At 48.6% G+C, this 16245-nt stretch overlaps 5 protein-coding genes across 5 annotated transcripts; all 5 read left to right on the top strand.

The window, feature by feature from the left end:
* The first annotated feature begins 1226 nt into the window (after positions 1-1226).
* On the top strand, positions 1227-2755 carry EI90DRAFT_3031145 (uncharacterized protein). Its single transcript, XM_039058289.1, has 7 exons — positions 1227-1298; positions 1352-1407; positions 1479-1566; positions 1631-1694; positions 1743-2039; positions 2116-2210; positions 2264-2755. Exons 1-7 carry the CDS (start codon positions 1252-1254, stop codon positions 2406-2408), a joined length of 792 nt encoding a protein of 263 aa, XP_038923481.1. The 5' UTR covers positions 1227-1251; the 3' UTR covers positions 2409-2755.
* Positions 2756-3663: 908 nt separating this feature from the next.
* Positions 3664-5616, top strand: EI90DRAFT_3115537 (CDF-like metal transporter; the record flags this gene model as incomplete). The annotated part of the gene is made up of 13 exons (XM_039062798.1): positions 3664-3918; positions 3976-4053; positions 4107-4164; positions 4229-4405; positions 4459-4465; positions 4520-4638; positions 4683-4731; positions 4793-4800; positions 4853-4891; positions 4941-4966; positions 5040-5201; positions 5373-5534; positions 5590-5616. The coding sequence occupies 13 exons, from the start codon at positions 3664-3666 to the stop codon at positions 5614-5616; spliced, it is 1167 nt and encodes a 388-aa protein (XP_038923480.1).
* A 603-nt stretch (positions 5617-6219) lies between these two features.
* EI90DRAFT_2964888 (CDF-like metal transporter) lies at positions 6220-8615 on the top strand. The gene is made up of 11 exons (XM_039055506.1): positions 6220-6513; positions 6569-6646; positions 6701-6758; positions 6812-6992; positions 7098-7216; positions 7270-7377; positions 7429-7467; positions 7519-7544; positions 7610-7771; positions 8035-8196; positions 8264-8615. Exons 1-11 carry the CDS (start codon positions 6265-6267, stop codon positions 8282-8284), a joined length of 1203 nt encoding a protein of 400 aa, XP_038923479.1. The 5' UTR covers positions 6220-6264; the 3' UTR covers positions 8285-8615.
* Positions 8616-9255: 640 nt separating this feature from the next.
* EI90DRAFT_3115535 (uncharacterized protein) lies at positions 9256-11682 on the top strand (the record flags this gene model as incomplete). Its single annotated transcript, XM_039062797.1, has 3 exons — positions 9256-9595; positions 9661-10331; positions 10393-11682. The coding sequence occupies 3 exons, from the start codon at positions 9256-9258 to the stop codon at positions 11680-11682; spliced, it is 2301 nt and encodes a 766-aa protein (XP_038923478.1).
* A 1566-nt stretch (positions 11683-13248) lies between these two features.
* Positions 13249-15192, top strand: EI90DRAFT_822064 (uncharacterized protein). Its single transcript, XM_039068098.1, has 3 exons — positions 13249-13768; positions 13827-14948; positions 15016-15192. Exons 1-3 carry the CDS (start codon positions 13364-13366, stop codon positions 15049-15051), a joined length of 1563 nt encoding a protein of 520 aa, XP_038923477.1. The 5' UTR covers positions 13249-13363; the 3' UTR covers positions 15052-15192.
* Positions 15193-16245: the final 1053 nt, after the last annotated feature.

Raw genomic sequence — 16245 nt, 5'->3', positions numbered from 1 at the left:
AGGCGGGCGAATGCCACAATGTCACAATCAAGTTCATGTTACGGAGGGTAACCACACCGGACGATCCATGAATATTAATATCAGGGTAAATTTCATGACGATCGATGCTTATCACATGCAGTCAACAGGGCATCACAAACGCTGCCGCGCTGCTGTTAGTTTTCCATCCCCATCTGAGATCCCATATGAACAAAGCGGGTGCTGAGAGCGATGATAAAGCCTATAGAATACTTCAGATGGCATATCCTTGATCCTAGGCACGAGAAGTGGGCGATAGAGATGTAAAAACTTATAGCCGATAGCAAGTACCGATGACTATGAAATGAGTTACCGAAAAGAATTTCTGCATTTGCATGCTGTCCTTTGCTTGTTGCATACTCTGCAGACATTACATACTTTGCACGCTTCACACACTGTGGCAACTTCCCATAGTTCCCACACTTTCCATTTTCAATAACAAACAAATTGCTTCCGATACAAGTCACGTTGTGGGTTCAATACAAAAAGTCACATGCTACAGAGTGTGACTATTTCCGCAGGGTCAAACACAAGTCCGATTGGGCCAGGTTAATGTTGGGTGGGGTTAACTAATTTTTTTCTGGGTTGGGGAGATTAGAGCTTTAATGGCTGGATAGTGATGGAGCACAGCCATACTACATTTTACAAAATTCCGGAAAAGGTGATTGGACTTGTTGAACACAGGTCACATTGTCCGAAATCCGAGGGTCACTCATCTCATTTCGCGGAATAGCCACACTCTGTAGCATGTGACTTTCTGTATTGAACCCACCATGTGACTTGCATCGGAAGCAATTTGTGTGTTATTGAAAATGGAAAGTGTGGGAACTATGGGAAGTTGCCACAGTGTGTGAAGCGTGCAAAGTATGTAATGTCTGCAAAGTATGCCACAAGCAAAGGACAATATGCAAATGAAGAAATTCTTTTCGGTAACTCATTTCATACTATGAATGGCCCACTCCGAAGTCTGAAGTGGAGTTGATGTAACGAACTAGTGACGACATGCGAAACGGAAGAAAAAAACACTACGTAATTGTGCCGGCCTGAAGATCTTGTTTCAACTAGTGCATTCCGTCTTGCCAGAGGCAAGGCCTCAGTCCCATACATCAGATAGTTCGCAGCTGGTGCCTCACCATAGGGAATGGTAGTAGGAGGCCGTCCGTCACGTCGTGTGACCAGAAGTTTTGGAGAGGCTTACGTAAGGTCTTGTCACGCTTGTCTGCAGTGGCATCAATGCGTTGTGCCTTGTTAATCCTGCTAGCCAACTTCGCGTTCTTTAGGTTATTCCTCAGCAATACTTGGCGTCTAGAGGGTTCTGACTTTCTCGCCCCAGGCACTCATTTGCTATTGATGTACAAGGCAGTATAGCTTGGAATACACACTGCCCAGGTTGGTGTTGCATTGAGTCCCCCGGCTTGACTCAGTGAATTCTTCTTGGAACCCTCTGTCTATGTCCCCAGATATAGCTTCTCTCCATCCTCAATCAAAGATTGTTCTAGATGGAGGGCGCTACTCAGCTAGAGTACGGAAAGATGGCGGATTTACCTTGTGGGTCGACTGTATCCTCGCCTCATAAATGGCATGTTTCCCCTTATACCGTTGATCCCACAAGTTTTAACGTCGAACCTGGTGCCTATCTCCTTGAAGTGCTGGCTAGGGATCATGTCTTCGACCAGGTGATTGTCTTTGATGTCCGGTGACCTCCAATGTTAACGCACCTGCAGCTGCGGGTTGACATCCTTGACGAGTCGTTATTGTCGCAAGATTTGGGGACTACACCTGCGGAGGAACATCTTCCTGCGCCTTCAAGTGTCCAAGTACGACCGTTTCTCCCTGGGACCCCATTTTCTCCCTCCCCGCCACATTATCCTCTGGCATACCCAATCCTGCTGGTCCCGCTCCAGCGCAAAGAATATTTCGCGCTTCCGGATGGCTTTGATGTGATGTCAATGCTGAACAATCCGATGGCAATGATGATGATTTTCGCTTGCATCACATTGTTCATTCTTCCAAAGGCCATGGTGAGTTTCTGGGAAAACGCATACTTATCAGGATGTTGTTTTACGAGAATTCGATCTGCGATATATATATTATCAGCAAAACATGGATCCCGAAATGCTGAAGGAGATGTCTGAGAGACACGGTCGTATCATGAAAATACAAAGCGACTTACACCAGGGAGACTTCAGCGGGTAAGCCATATCATCCCACTTTTAGTTCCCTGGCCCCTAATATTCGGAGATAGGATTACTTCTGGTGTTATGGAGGATGTTAATAGAGGGGCGGCAAAGACGGACGAGCGCCGCCCGCCTCCCAAGAAAGCAAACCCAGCACCCGTATCCTCTTCGACTTCCTCCAGCAAGAAGCAAACATCGAAACGGAGGCGATGAGGATACACTTGTTTTTCTGCTTGTCGGTAACCTCGTTGTTGTTGCATCCACACAAGGAAGCGTTGCGCGTTTGGCTGCTAATTCTATTATCCTACTGAGGATTTTACAAACGCTGTCCTTTGGTACCCGGCCGTGTCTTTCATGTGGTCCAGCTGAAGTCTGCAAGTTCTTCGGATAACCTGCCTGTGGGGTTTTGAACGTGGTGTGTTTGTTTTCTGAGTAGCCTTGAATTGCATACAGGACACTGGCATGCTTGAATATCATATCCCCTGTGTTCATTTCCGACTGCTGTACTTTGGTCTCCCTTCTCCCTCATCGGTCACGCGAAGTCCCAAATTTTCGACATCCTGCTTGATGCTTATCACAAACAAAGCAAACCTTGTCATATTATCAGCTAACCTTACCGATGCTGGCACTGATATCGAGGCTGTATTGGGCCGCGAAATCGAGATCAGGACATTGGATTCGTTGCTGGTTGTGATCGTGGCACTCGACCCGCTACTAATTTAGCAGCATCGATTCGATGACGGCTATTACCAAGAATTCGCTTCTAGTGTCTGACATACACTGGTGAGAGTTGGAGCGTAAGACGATAAACCTAAGTTGATCAGAATCTTGATACCTAACTATGTTCCTGCATAACATCGAGCTAGGTTGTTCCAGACATTTAAATCCTCGCAGCAATTAGCACTCAAGCCCGATCAACTCGACATCTTTTAACAACTCGTGCAACGTAGATTCTCTCACTTAGGGCGATTTTGCACAGTGGGGTCGCAATGGTGACCCCGCACACGTGTGACAGCGTATCTGCCCATCGATCATGGGCGAGAATTGTCTCCTGTGACTGATTCTGCATATTCAAGCGCATCTGCCTTGCGTCTGCGGATGTGCTTGTGCTGGATTGCTAGGCTACCTACTCTTCGACAAGCAGGCAGGCTAGTGCCTCACCAGCGAATACGGTCCAATATATAACTACACAGGGTTATGAGCCATTTTTCCTCCTGGAGAGACCTCCACGGACGTAAATATCTGGAACTAGCGTTTAAGTCTATGGGCAGAACTAATGCTCCGCACTCCCAATTAATAATCGCATTGAACCGATTTTTATGGCTGATATCGTCTTCGGACGTCTGTTCCTGGGCCGCGGACCCGGAATAAGGGTTGTCCTGCTTTCGATTGGACCGTTGGCCATGACTTCAGTATTTAACCCCTCTGGCGAAATCGACAGAGGCACAAGACGTTGATTCTTCCTCCCATGTCCATTGAGGCACAGCCCGCGCAACTTACAGAGAACCGCGTCTCCTCCATCCATGAAGAGCATAGGACATCCTCGCCTTCCTCCTGTGACAGGAAGATTGAACTGGACGTCGAGAAGCAACCGCCAGAGGATTTGCTCGCAGACCCTTATATGTTAAGGTCGGCCATGAAGTCTGCGTCTGAGTTGGAGGCCCTTCGGAAGAGGGGGAAAAATGGGAAAGGAATCGGAGCGTATCATTCGAGGCAGAATTCGGTGCGCCCTGTGACCGCAGTGATATTGCACTTTCCGTGCTGAGTGGACTATCCACAGCTCATCGACAATCTTCTGAAACCTATCGATGAGCATTCCGAGGATGCTAGGATGGCTGAAGAAGCCGCGCGTCTTCCCGTTAGTACATAAAAACCTTATCCGCGTTGTCGGCAAGATTGATCGTTGGGCAGATTCAGATCGCTGTTTATGGAAGCTTGTTTGTAAACGTTATGATTTGCGTGCTTCAAGGTGAGTCTGACGGTATCTGTTTTTTTTCTTTGCGATGCTCATTTCGTCCCATTCCATGTGCCAGTGTATGCGGCTGCCACATCCTCATCGTTATCTCTGCTCGCGGCGGCAATTGAGTCGATTTTCGATGTCGGTTCAATCTTGGTGCTGAAGTACTTCCACTACAAGGCCTCCCGTCTTGACGTCGACAAGTGGCCCGTGGGAGGGAGTCGGCTAGAGACCATTGGAAACATTGCATATGGTATGTTGTTAGCGTCCTTTGAAATGGTGTTTCCTAATTCCGACACCTTTCAGGCGCATTGTAAGTTCAAAGTGAGATATTGAGTCCACAGGCACTCATGCATGTACCGCACAGAATGGGTTGCGTTAGCTTGGTAGTCGCTGTGGAATCTATGCGCACCATTTTTTCCCATAGAGACGATCAGCTGAATGGATTTCACCAGCCATCGATTATTGCCGCGGGTGCTGGCTTGGGTGCGATTCTGTAGCATCAGTTGCCCACTATACTGACTCTTCAGTCATTCGTAGCTACCAAACTATGCCTGCTACTCTACTGCTTCCCGCTTCGTAAGTCGTCTAGCCAAGTTGATGTCTTGTGGCAGGAACACCGCAACGATTCTTGCATTAGCGGCTTCGGTAAGTCGTACGTAATTCTCCCACCCCGGATGAGTGTATTGACAGGAGATAGGCCTACTTATGTCTGCTGGCGGCAGTAAACTGCGTTGGTGTAAGTGAAACACGTCTCCGCTGATTCTTCAGCTGAAGCAGTCTGCTAGGGCTTGATCCCGTTGGAGGCCTCATCGTGAGCTAAGCCGCTATCCGAGTCCTAAGGCTCACCGTCACCCACGTTTAGTCATGCGTCAACACCCGTTTAGATTTCCAGTTCTATTGTCATCTCCTGGTGTAAGAGGGTTTCCACGGAGTTCGGACTCTTGGCAGGAAAATCTGCCTCGCACGAATTCATCCAATTGGTCACCTACAAGGTCGCCACTTTCTCAGACGAAATCGAGAAAATAGAGACGGTCAGAGTATATCACGTAAGTCCAGACCTTCATCCCCTCGAGAATTCTTACTAATGGATCTGGCGCCGGTGACACGCGAAACGCGAACGGAACATTCCTTCGCCTTGGTTCATGTCCACCTCAATAACTCCCTCATCTCCAACGTTGTCCAAACCACCCAACCCGACTTCGTGTTTGCGTTGGCAGAGTGGTCCTGGTTACTTCGTTGAAGTGGACATCGCTATGTCAAGAGAGACGCCTCTTTGGAAAGCGCATGATATATCGCAATTGCTTCAGGACAAACTGGAAGTCCTGCCTGAGGTGGAGAGAGCATTCGTGCATGTCGATCATGAGACCACACGCTCCATGGTCAGTCTCTGTCATCAATCAACTTTGATGCAGCAGCTGAATAACAATGATGCAGGCACACCACCGCAAGATCCTTCTGTGACAATTCAACGATGAACCGCCCCTCGCGACCTCGATAGTTTTGCATTTCAGGATCGATCCTGTGAGACTACAATCTCTCGACAGTCCACACTAGCTTAATACGCAGAATTATACGCAGTGCATTAGCTTCACTCTGCGCATCTCAAGAACCAATATACAGACTCTTCTCCATAAAAATCGCATCATGCCACATAGAAGACCTAGACCAGTGAAAGATGGGGAATTCCGGAAAACTTCAGGTAGCTTGAACGTGCAGCTTCACAATGCCTCTTGCTGAAAGTGCGCAGGGAAGAAAGTCCTCCCTTTTGGCGGTAGTCAGGCTTAAACAACCATCATGGAACAACTTTCGCGCTGCCGCTATGGGGTGTGAAACGATCGTGGGTATACTTACAGAGGCCAACAACCTATCAGGAGCAAGGGTCGTGAAGTTTAAGGACTTTAGTAGCTTGGGGTGCATCAAGAGCATTCCGTACTCGCATGTGTACTTGGAACAAAGATGATGAGCACTTTGCGGCATCTTCAGCATGCATTAATGAACAACCTGTGGCTAACGCAGCCGCGCGCGGGCCGCCTTGGTCAATCTGAATAGAGCAATCTCCGAGGTCCTCGGTGCAAACATCTAGCAATACCCCGAGATAACTTTGCACGTATGTCTATCCAACTGCAAAACGTTTGGACCAAGGACATCCGGGCGCCTTCTATCAATGAAGAACACAGATTGCCATCCCCTGCCCCTTCAGACGATGGTGGCAGGGACCCCGAGAATCGGGGTTCAAAGGACCTTCCTGACGATCCTTACATGCTCAGATCCGCCGTGAAATCCAACTCTGAGATTCAGGAGCTGAGGAGGAGTAAGAATGGGAAGGTGGTGGGGGAATATCACGAGAAGCAGAACCTAGTACATCGTGCTCAATTTGCGCAACTTCCATATTGTGCTGAGAGCACATTCGCAGCTCATCAACAGCCTGCTGAAGCCGATGGAGGAGCACACGGAAGATGCCAAGGCCGCGGAGGAGGCGGCACGTTTCTCAGTTTGTGCCTGCAATACTGTATCTTTCCTTATTTTAAAAGGTCATCTGATACAGGTCAAAATCGCAGTGTATACGAGTTTGTTCGCTAATTTGGCTCTCTGCGTCATTCAATGTGAGTTTTTGTATATTTGGTGCGGAGTATTACCGATCCCTTGATCACTGCAGTATATGCTGCTGCTTCGTCCTTGTCGCTATCATTGCTCGCTACTGGCATCGACTCAGTATTCGACCTTGGATCAAATGTTTTATTGAATTACCTGCACAAGAAAGCCTCTCGTCTCGATGTCGCCAAGTGGCCCGTGGGAGGAAGTCGACTCGAGACCATCGGGAATATTGTTTATGGTGCGTGGAGACTTTTCTATCTGCAGGAGTGCATTGAAATGTGTTGTACAGGTTCTTTGTGAGTCTGTAGGATTAGGGTAAGCCGGATTGACACTGACTCGTTATACAGGATGGGCTCTGTCAACTTGGTGGTAATTGTGGAGTCACTCCGCACCATCATTTCTCACAAGGACGGAGAAACAAACGCATTTCATCTGCCATCCATAATTGCTGTCACGGCTGCTCTAGGTGCGATCCATCGAACATCAATTACTTCGTGGATTCAGTTCTGGTATTCTTAGCTGTCAAGTTCTTACTATTTGTCTACTGCCTCCCTCTTCGTAAATCTTCCAGTCAGGTTCAAATCCTATGGGAGGATCATCGAAATGACGTATTCATAAACACATTTGGCGAGTCTCCGAAACTCCGATAGCGAAGCTAGTGCGATGACCCAACAACAGGTGTTCTGATGTCTTCTGGTGGAAGCAAGCTGCGATGGTGTAAGATCAATGTCTTGACCGATGCTGCACTAGCTGACAGCAGTTGAATAGGGCTCGATCCCACCGGGGGTCTCCTGGTGAGCAGGGGTTCAGCCGGACCGTTTCTTTTGGCGGCACCCCCTGTAACTTGTACCCCTTTTAGATTGCAGGGGGAGTCATCTTCTCCTGGTCGAGAACGATATGGAATGAATTTGAGCTTCTGGCTGGGAAATCTGCCTCTCACGGATTTATCCAACTGGTCACTTATAAGGCTGCCACCTTTTCGAGTGAGATTGAGAAAGTTGACACCGTTAGGGCATATCATGTAAGTCTGACCGTCGGGTTCAAGATCTTGGACGCGACGGATCGACCTCGTCCAAATATACCGCTCACAAATTGATTGCTCTTCGCCCAACCAATGATGTTGGCCTCTAACTTCGCATTGATTCTTGCTGACATCACTTTGTCGCCACCTGCGAATGGCAACTGCCTTGTTTCATTACGTCATTCTTGTCACAACTGACGTGCGTGTTTGCCTACGCCTGGATTGTCCATCATACTCCCGGATTTGTCCACTCGACGCTGCAGAGTGGTCCCGGGTATGTGGTTGAGGTGGATATCGTGATGTCGGCAGAAACACCTCTCTGGAAGGCTCACGACATATCACAAGTGCTTCAAGACAAACTGGAGGTTCTTCCTGGTGTGGAAAGGGCATATGTACATGTCGATCATGAGACAACCCATGCACCCGTTAGTTATCCATTCGATGCCAGAATCTTCGCAGTCAGATAGTCTGATGAATTTCTATCAATTATAGGAGCATCGAAAACACCTCTGAAGATGGACTCTTGCACGCACCTTCCCTTGATACCACTCTTATGACCCATTCCCTTCATCTATCTACTGCGTATGAGAATAAAATTCTAGGAGCAGTTGATACCTCAACTGGCACTCTCCCTAGCATGAGGGACTCGGAGTCATTTTGTTCAGCTGTACAGTGACAGGAATGGTGTCACAATCTGCGGGACCCCGGACTGCAGTGTACGTCTGTACAATTAAAGCTACCGCTGCTGAGCTCGTGAGCGTCTAGAAGTTGGCATCTGCGCAAAATTGAAGGACATAATGTACGCCAGCTGTAGCACAAATATCCACACAGAAAAAATCTCAGGACTTGTGACCTGCACGGAAAAACTGAAGGCGTCACAGGTGGTTGCGATGTGCGGCTCGTGTGCATCATCACTGTCAAGGATTGAGCAAGCAAAACTGGTGGCTCCTCACATGAGGCATGATGACACTTTAACTAATCATCGCGCCAGCCAGAGAAACTTGACAGATTAACTTGAGCCTGAGCGAAGTTCATCACCTTAGTTCAACGGGCTGAGGGCGTTGTTTCCAGAATGGCGGCAACACAAATATGCCTGGGACCATGGAACAGTTTTGCAGTTGAGCTCAAACATGCTCGAGCGTATATGATGGTTTTGGTGGTGCTGTGGGTATTGACTAATGAGCGGAAATCAACATCGGGTCACAAGGCAATCAGTCAGATCCAAATCCAAGATCCGAACCAGGATTTCAAAGCAGTCCTACGGTCAGCTACCGGGGCTCGTTGAAAATGGAGGCAGCTCTCCAATGGCAAGCAGCACATCTGCAAAGGAGATTCGACAAACCCAAGCAGGCTCTGAAAACCCGTGTCGGTGCGCTGTACGAGGTCTACGATCCAATTAGCTGGATCGTGACCGCCAGAATGTGCGGGCTGTCGACACCGATGCCCTTATGTAATCAACTTACTCCACATCCTTACCCGCGCGAATGTCACAAGAATATTTCGAGGACCCAACTTCATCTCAGGTCACTCATCCCACTGGCGATCATGACGGGCCGCGGCTCGTTATCACAGCTCTCCCAGTGGAGATTTTAGTCAACATTTTAAAGTACCTTCCCTTGAGTGGTCTCTTGAGATGCAAACAGGCGAGTTTTTATAAGGACTTGGCTCGCTCTTCCCTCAAGCCCTCACGAAAACATCTCATGATTTTATATAAATGGTGTTTACAGACAACCAAAGCACTTTTTTATGTTATCGAAGGATCGTTAGTGCTCCAGTATAAGATTGAGCGTGAGGCTTGCCTCCTGGCTGGTGCCGTTGCTGCTTGTATGGTGATGTATATGTGGAGAAGCACGTTGTTGTTACTGAATGTTTACCTTGTGAAATCTCAGACCTAAATCGACTCCCAGCGGCAGAGAAACTTTCGGATCTTCGCAGGCGGGAGGTTGGATGGGCTAGTCTGAAATGGCAGCCTCAAACATATACCATTCCGATCGATCCATCGGATTCTATTCGTGGTTTATACGAACTGCAGCACGGATTCTTCGCGCGTGGGTGGTGCAAAGCATCCACATCGGGAGAACCTGATGGTTTGTGGCTTCAGCCTCTTCCGGGAGTCGTGGGTCGTCCTTCGAGTACAAAGAGTCGCAGATTATCACTAGTACCTAATTCGATTGGTTCTGGGAGTCAGGTCAGCCTGGAAGGTGGAGATGACGATGGTGTTGAGATAGACTCGATTCAAACGCCTATTTTCAACTATCTTGGCTTCGAATTTCAGGAGTTCAATATCGATCCAGAACAGAATTTGGCCGTTTACGTTTGCCGGGGCCCTGATATTGATGGGGATCTTGGCAGCATGATTGTCAAAATAAGGCAAATGTCTGACAATGCCTTACACCCGCTTGCCCGATACGAGACCCTCGATACTCGTTCGATGTCGCCTGAACAGTGCATGTATTATGTGGAGATATTTGGCGACTTTATTGGCGTCATGGTACGGGGGCTCCTCGTTACGAATTGTCGCTTTTGGATTTGGAACTGGAAGACAGGCATATGTCAATGTGTATGTATCTGTTTTCTTTATGAAGTGCGCACCGCTAATCATCCTAAACTCCCAAATGCAGGAATTGTCGGGTTTCAGGATGGATTCGTTTCTTTTCTTGTCCCCACGACATTTCGTCATTCCTCGACGCGAGGGGTCTTTCGCCTCTTTATTGGTCTATGCGTTCAGACCGTGTTATTACGACGGGCCCCCTACTAAACCTTGTCTTCCATCTCAGCATATTGCAACATTCCAATTACCACAATTGTCCTCGGGGTCGGCGTTTTCACGTCCTATCTGGTTGCGCTGCGAGCCTACTCCTGTCTTCGAAGCTCCAGAATATGAAAAATTATCTCCAGAGGAACCGCCACCTGCAGACGGACCTACTCCAAATACATCCTTGCCACTAGGTTCGGCCGGAGGCCCCTCCACAACGACGAACAATCCGCCGAAACCAGCACCTGCTAACGCTCTCAACGGATTGTTCGTTCGTCCACGCCAGGACGATTTCAGGGTTGCAGTCTTTTCATTTGGTCTGGGGTCCGCCATCGAACCAGATGCATACAAAATGTTTGTTGCCATGTCCGATATCTACCGCATGGCTAAACGTTTCGAGAGTGAATTTCATGCGAGTAGGGAGACACTGCACCATCATCCAGACGCCAACCCCGATAACGTCCATGCCCTTCCTGTCCATGTCCCATGGGATAATTGGGGACGTCGCTCTGCGCGTTTATTGGAGATTTCGGGTGGAGAGACATGGGTGTGCTATATTTTCATGAACCGATACATCTTTCGCACCCTCGAGTTCGAACTGGTGCCCGGAGAGGTTGAAGAGAACGTTATACATCTAGATCAGATTTGCACTTCCCGCCTCCATGTGCTGGATTTCAACCCTTATTCGGTCCTTGCTGGATCTGTCCCTAAAAGGAACGATATGCCACCTACATGGGAAACCTTGTTTGGAGACACTGTGTTTGCTGAGGACGCCCGGGCCTCTAATTCCGATGATGGGGTCGAGCACAGTGTGGACATGGAAAGACAGTCAGGCGTCGAGGAGCCCCCGTCATCCCATTCGAATGAGCCATCAAGGATGTCAAAGGATTACAGGATCTGGGGTCGTATGGAGACTCACCTGGAGTCGACTGAATCGCTCGACCTCGGCTTCGCTTGCCCGGTCATCAGTAGACTTCCATACCGCCAGGTGACAAGTAATGAAACATTCCCAGGGGACGTGTCACCCATGATAGATGCGGAGAGGATATTGCTTGTTGATGTGAGTCTTTACTTCAAGAACCTTGGTCATAGTATGTTCGACTACATTCTGGTTTTTCAGAACACACGAGACACCGTGGAAGTTTTGGTCATTTAAATGCTAGTATCGATTTGCCAATTTCCCTCAACTGTATGCAACGTACCCCTTCCATATTGTTGGATTGTATATCGAATATCTTTGTTTCTCGCAAAGGGACCCTCGCCAACTCCTGATGCAAGACTCTGCGGATTCAGTTCTTTATTTATTGGTGCAGATGCTGCTTCGACTTGCGACTCCTTCCTCAGTGTTGCAAAAATAGTACCGTTTACAATCCGACACCAGGGACCAATAATGTACCGAGAAGTGGCGCAATGACAGGAAGGTGCCACAAACTCTCTGATTGCAGCGCGTGCCGACGCAATTCAAGCCACCGCTTCTGAGTTCATGAAAATCGAAATGGGTGCCTGTACACACTTTAAGGGTTGAGGCACGGACACAGTGAGGTTAGCTGCGATATTCCAGGTGATGGAGTGCAGAATTCTAATAATCAAAGCTCGCGACTTGGACTGTGAATCCGGGCACTATCTGGCAGGAGAAACAGAAACTGAGAGGGCACGGGCCATGTGTGCAGCTCGTGCAATTCAGGGAATGCTCCTGCCAAAGGATTGAACAAGCCAGTCGCTCAGCACATATTTCCCATCAACGTGCCAGGGAAACCTGATGGGCCAATTTGGGCGAGCTCAGCTTGCGGTGGGAATATCTCGGTTCGTCATCACCATTTGGCACGAGAGCAGTAAGCAGCATGGATCAAAGCAGGTGTGGGTCTAGCCACCATGCATGGTTATCGTATTGGTTAGTGCCAGGGTAACACTAGCTAGGTGACAGCACTTCGTACAATTGGATTCAAACAGGCTTGAAGGTGGAAGGCGGTTTTGGTTGTTAGATGAGGACGTCCGCCCGAGCCAGCGGTGCAATCAGTCGGCCCCATCAACATGGATAAGAGCTGAAAGCAGAAGTAGTCCTCCGACGGCAAGCCCCTTCCTCACGACGGGACATCTGCAAAAAGGATTTCGCATGCATGATACCGTCGAGCGCGCCAGCTGGAGCGCTTTGTTGGGGAACCTTACGTAATGAATTCAATCCACTTGCAAGAATGTCAGAGGACCTCGTCTCATCTCAACTCATCCAGCTCAGCGTCAATCATGATAAGCCGCGACTCATTATTACGGCTTTCCCAGTGGAGGTTTTGGTTAACATTTTGAAGCACCTTTCCTTGAATGATCTCATGAGGTGCAAACAGGCGAGTTTTAGTTCGCTTGCCCTTTCGTTCCCCCTCGCTCCTCACGTTTTTATTCCTGTTTGTCGTACATTTTTATGGTTCTAATATAAGTGACGTTCGTAGGCAACTAAAGCCTTTCTCTATGTCATCGAGGGGTCGTTGGTTCTCCAGTATAACATCGAGCGCGAAACTTACCTTCTTGCCGGTAGCATTGCCGCTTGTACGGGTGATGTATATGCAGAGACTAATGCTGAATGTTGATCTGATGAGACCCCAGATCCAGATCATCTCTCTATTGCAGAGAAAATTACGAGTCTTCGTAGGCGGGAAGTTGGATGGGCTAATTTGAAATGGCGGTCTCAAACAACCGTTTTGGCCAATCCATCGCCCTATCTCGGATTATACGAACTGCAACATGGATTCTTTGCGTATGGGTACCACACATCTGGCACGTATAAGGACCCTGATTGTTTATCGCTCCACCCCCTTCCGAGAGTCGCGGATCGTCTTTCGAATTCAATGGCTCACGGATTATCATCCGCACTGCTCGAGCCAATTGATTCTGAGCGTCAGATGTACCTAGAAGGTGGAGATGGCGATGACGTTGAAATAGACTGGTCCCAAACGCCTATTCTCCACCACCTCGATTTCGGGTACCGGCAGTTCAGTATCGATCCGGAACAGAATTTGGTCATTTACGTTTGCCACGACTCCGATAGAATGATTGTCAGAATAAGGCAAATGTCTGATAATGCCTTTCACCCGATGGCCCGATACGAGACTCTCGATATTCGCTGGATGTTGAGGGGTGATTACATTTATCTCGAGATCTTTGGCGACTTTGTCGGCGTCATGATACTGCAGTATGGGGATAGGAATCACCACTTTTCGATTTGGAATTGGAAGACAGGGATATGCCAATGTGTGAGTGTATTTCACCGGCTCTGCATATGAGGCATTGCCCTAAACCTTGGGGGTATAGAGACTCTCGGATTCCATCATGGGATCTTTTCTTTTCTTATCTCCGCGCCATTTCATCATTCTTAAACATGAAGAGGATTCCGTCTCGCTAGCGGTTTATTCATTTAGACCTTGTTATTACGACGGTCCCCCTGTCAAACCTTGCCTTCCATCTCAGCATGTCGCGACATTCCAATTACCCAATTTCTTACCCGAGTCGGCGTATTCATTCCACATAGAGTTGTACTGCCGGCCCAGTCCTGTCTTTGAAGCTCCAGAATATGAAGTTTTATTCGGAGGAGACTCGATGCCTGCAGATGGAGCTATTCCAAGCATGCCCTCCCCATCAAGTTCAGTTCAAGATTCCTCCGCAACCCCAATCAATCCGCCAAAATGGGGGGGTACATATGCTACCAACGGACCGTTTGTTCGTCCCCGGCAGGACGATTTCAGAGTCGCTGTCTTTTCACTTAGTCTAAACTCCTCTACGGGGGACGGGGGTTACAAGATGTTTATCGCCGTGTCCGATATCTATCGCATGACCAAACGTTTCGAGAGCGATTTCCATACCAGTGGAAAGATACTGGATGACGATCTAGATGTCAACTCTGACGCCGACTGCGCGCTCCCTATCCATGTTCCATGGGATGATTGGGGGCCTCGTTCTGCGCGCTTGTTGGAGACTGCGGATAGGAAGCCATTCTGCTCTATTTTCATGAACCGACACATCTTTAGCAGTCTCGAGCGTATGCCGATGTCTGAAATGACTCGAGAAGATCCCCGGCAAGCCCATCAACGGGGTTCTTTTACCCGCCTTCATATGCTGGATTTCAACCCCTATTCGGCTCATGCTGGGTCTATTGGCATGAGAGATAACACCGATTCCGATGACAGGATTGAGCATGGCGCAGACGCGGAAAGATGGTCAGGCAACGAGGGGCCCTCTTCATCCAGTTCGATCAGGCCACCAAGGATATCAAAGGATTACAGGGTTTCAGGTCGTATGGAGACTCGCCTCGAACCGACTGTATTACCAAGTCGCAAAGTCACCACTGGACTTCCATACCGCGAAGTGACGAGTGATGACACATTGCAGGGAGACATGTTTCCGATGATAGATGCAGAGAGGATATTGCTCTTTGATGTGAGTCTATCTTATACATTCATTTGACGAGTTATGACCATATTATGATTACTTCCCGGTTTTCTAGAGAGACCAAGCCGCTATCAAAGTCCTGGTCATTTAAACGCACGATACCCACATGGATTGTTTATAATCGTCTTTGCGTTTACCCCAGTTTGCAATGGCCGCTACAGTGCTTTCTCTGGACCTTCATATTACTGAGCCCAGCTATATATGCAGCGCAGGTTATTAGATTGTGTATCGAATACCTTGTTGCTGACTCTTGATAGTGCAAGGCTTCCCAGCTGAAGTTCTTCTCTGTTGGTGCAATCGCCACCTCGCGACGATTACCGTGCACGGACTAGTGAGAAAACTACTTGTCTCGGCAAACGTTCTACCTGGCGCTATGTGGGGGCCGAACTGCATGGTGTCAGGATTCTTAAGGTCAAGCTACCGCCTTGGCGTTCCCCCACCTCGTTGTATGCAAGGGGCTTCCGTTCAATGGACCCTTAGTTGTCTCGGAAGTAGGCTTGTATGTTGGCGGAATAACTGTGCAAGCGCCCTAGCTATTTTCGCTGGATTTTCGATGTCGCAAATTTCTCCTGAACACGGATCCTCCACATTTTTTACGCGTTGTGCACATTGGGTTACGGGGTGACGTCATCATGTGCTTATCAACTTGTAATTAGGGTAGCCCTAGTTAGGCAAGCTTGCGAGGCAAGGGGTTCATTCCGTGTGGGGAAAGTGGAATACCACCCCCCTGAGAAATAGTCAAAGGCTGAATCGTTGTCGCAGGCACCAATGGCCCAACCTGCACATGCCCATTATGGCTGGATAAACTAGTCCATACACAAGTGCTTTCATTCCGATGTGGCTCAGAAAGCGTTACAGGTATCTTATGTTTTGTATGTGCAGATTGTATGGCACGTAGTAAATATTACAGAGGGTCATTCGGCCCCTGCAAAGCCGGTCACCGTGTGTCCGATACATGTATACCAACGCATACGTTCTTGAGTCACTGGAAAGCGTAGGGGTGACGTGAGAGAATATGATATACTCGCACGTCAAATTGAACCAAGAGGGTTGCTCGAGGTCCGACCCTACACTTTACAAGAGGGGGCCATATATATATGCCCCTGACCCCGGCCCCGGGCCAACTGCTATTAAGATGGAGACGTACTTCCGGGTTCCCAACCCCACAGCCCAAGGAAGCAATACCAGCTCGAGATCGAGAGCAAGATTGTTTTGCACACAAGAAGAGTGCTGCGCATTGGCAACAGCAGCCGGCGACACAGTCCCATGCAGTCAAGACGACTTG

The sequence above is a fragment of the Cantharellus anzutake genome, assembly GCF_015039405.1.
Source record: "Cantharellus anzutake strain C23 chromosome Unknown EI90scaffold_2, whole genome shotgun sequence".
NCBI classification, from domain to species: Eukaryota; Fungi; Basidiomycota; class Agaricomycetes; order Cantharellales; family Hydnaceae; genus Cantharellus; species Cantharellus anzutake.
Note: the sequence above shows the minus strand (reverse complement) of the source record. Positions and strands in the feature narration are given on the sequence as shown.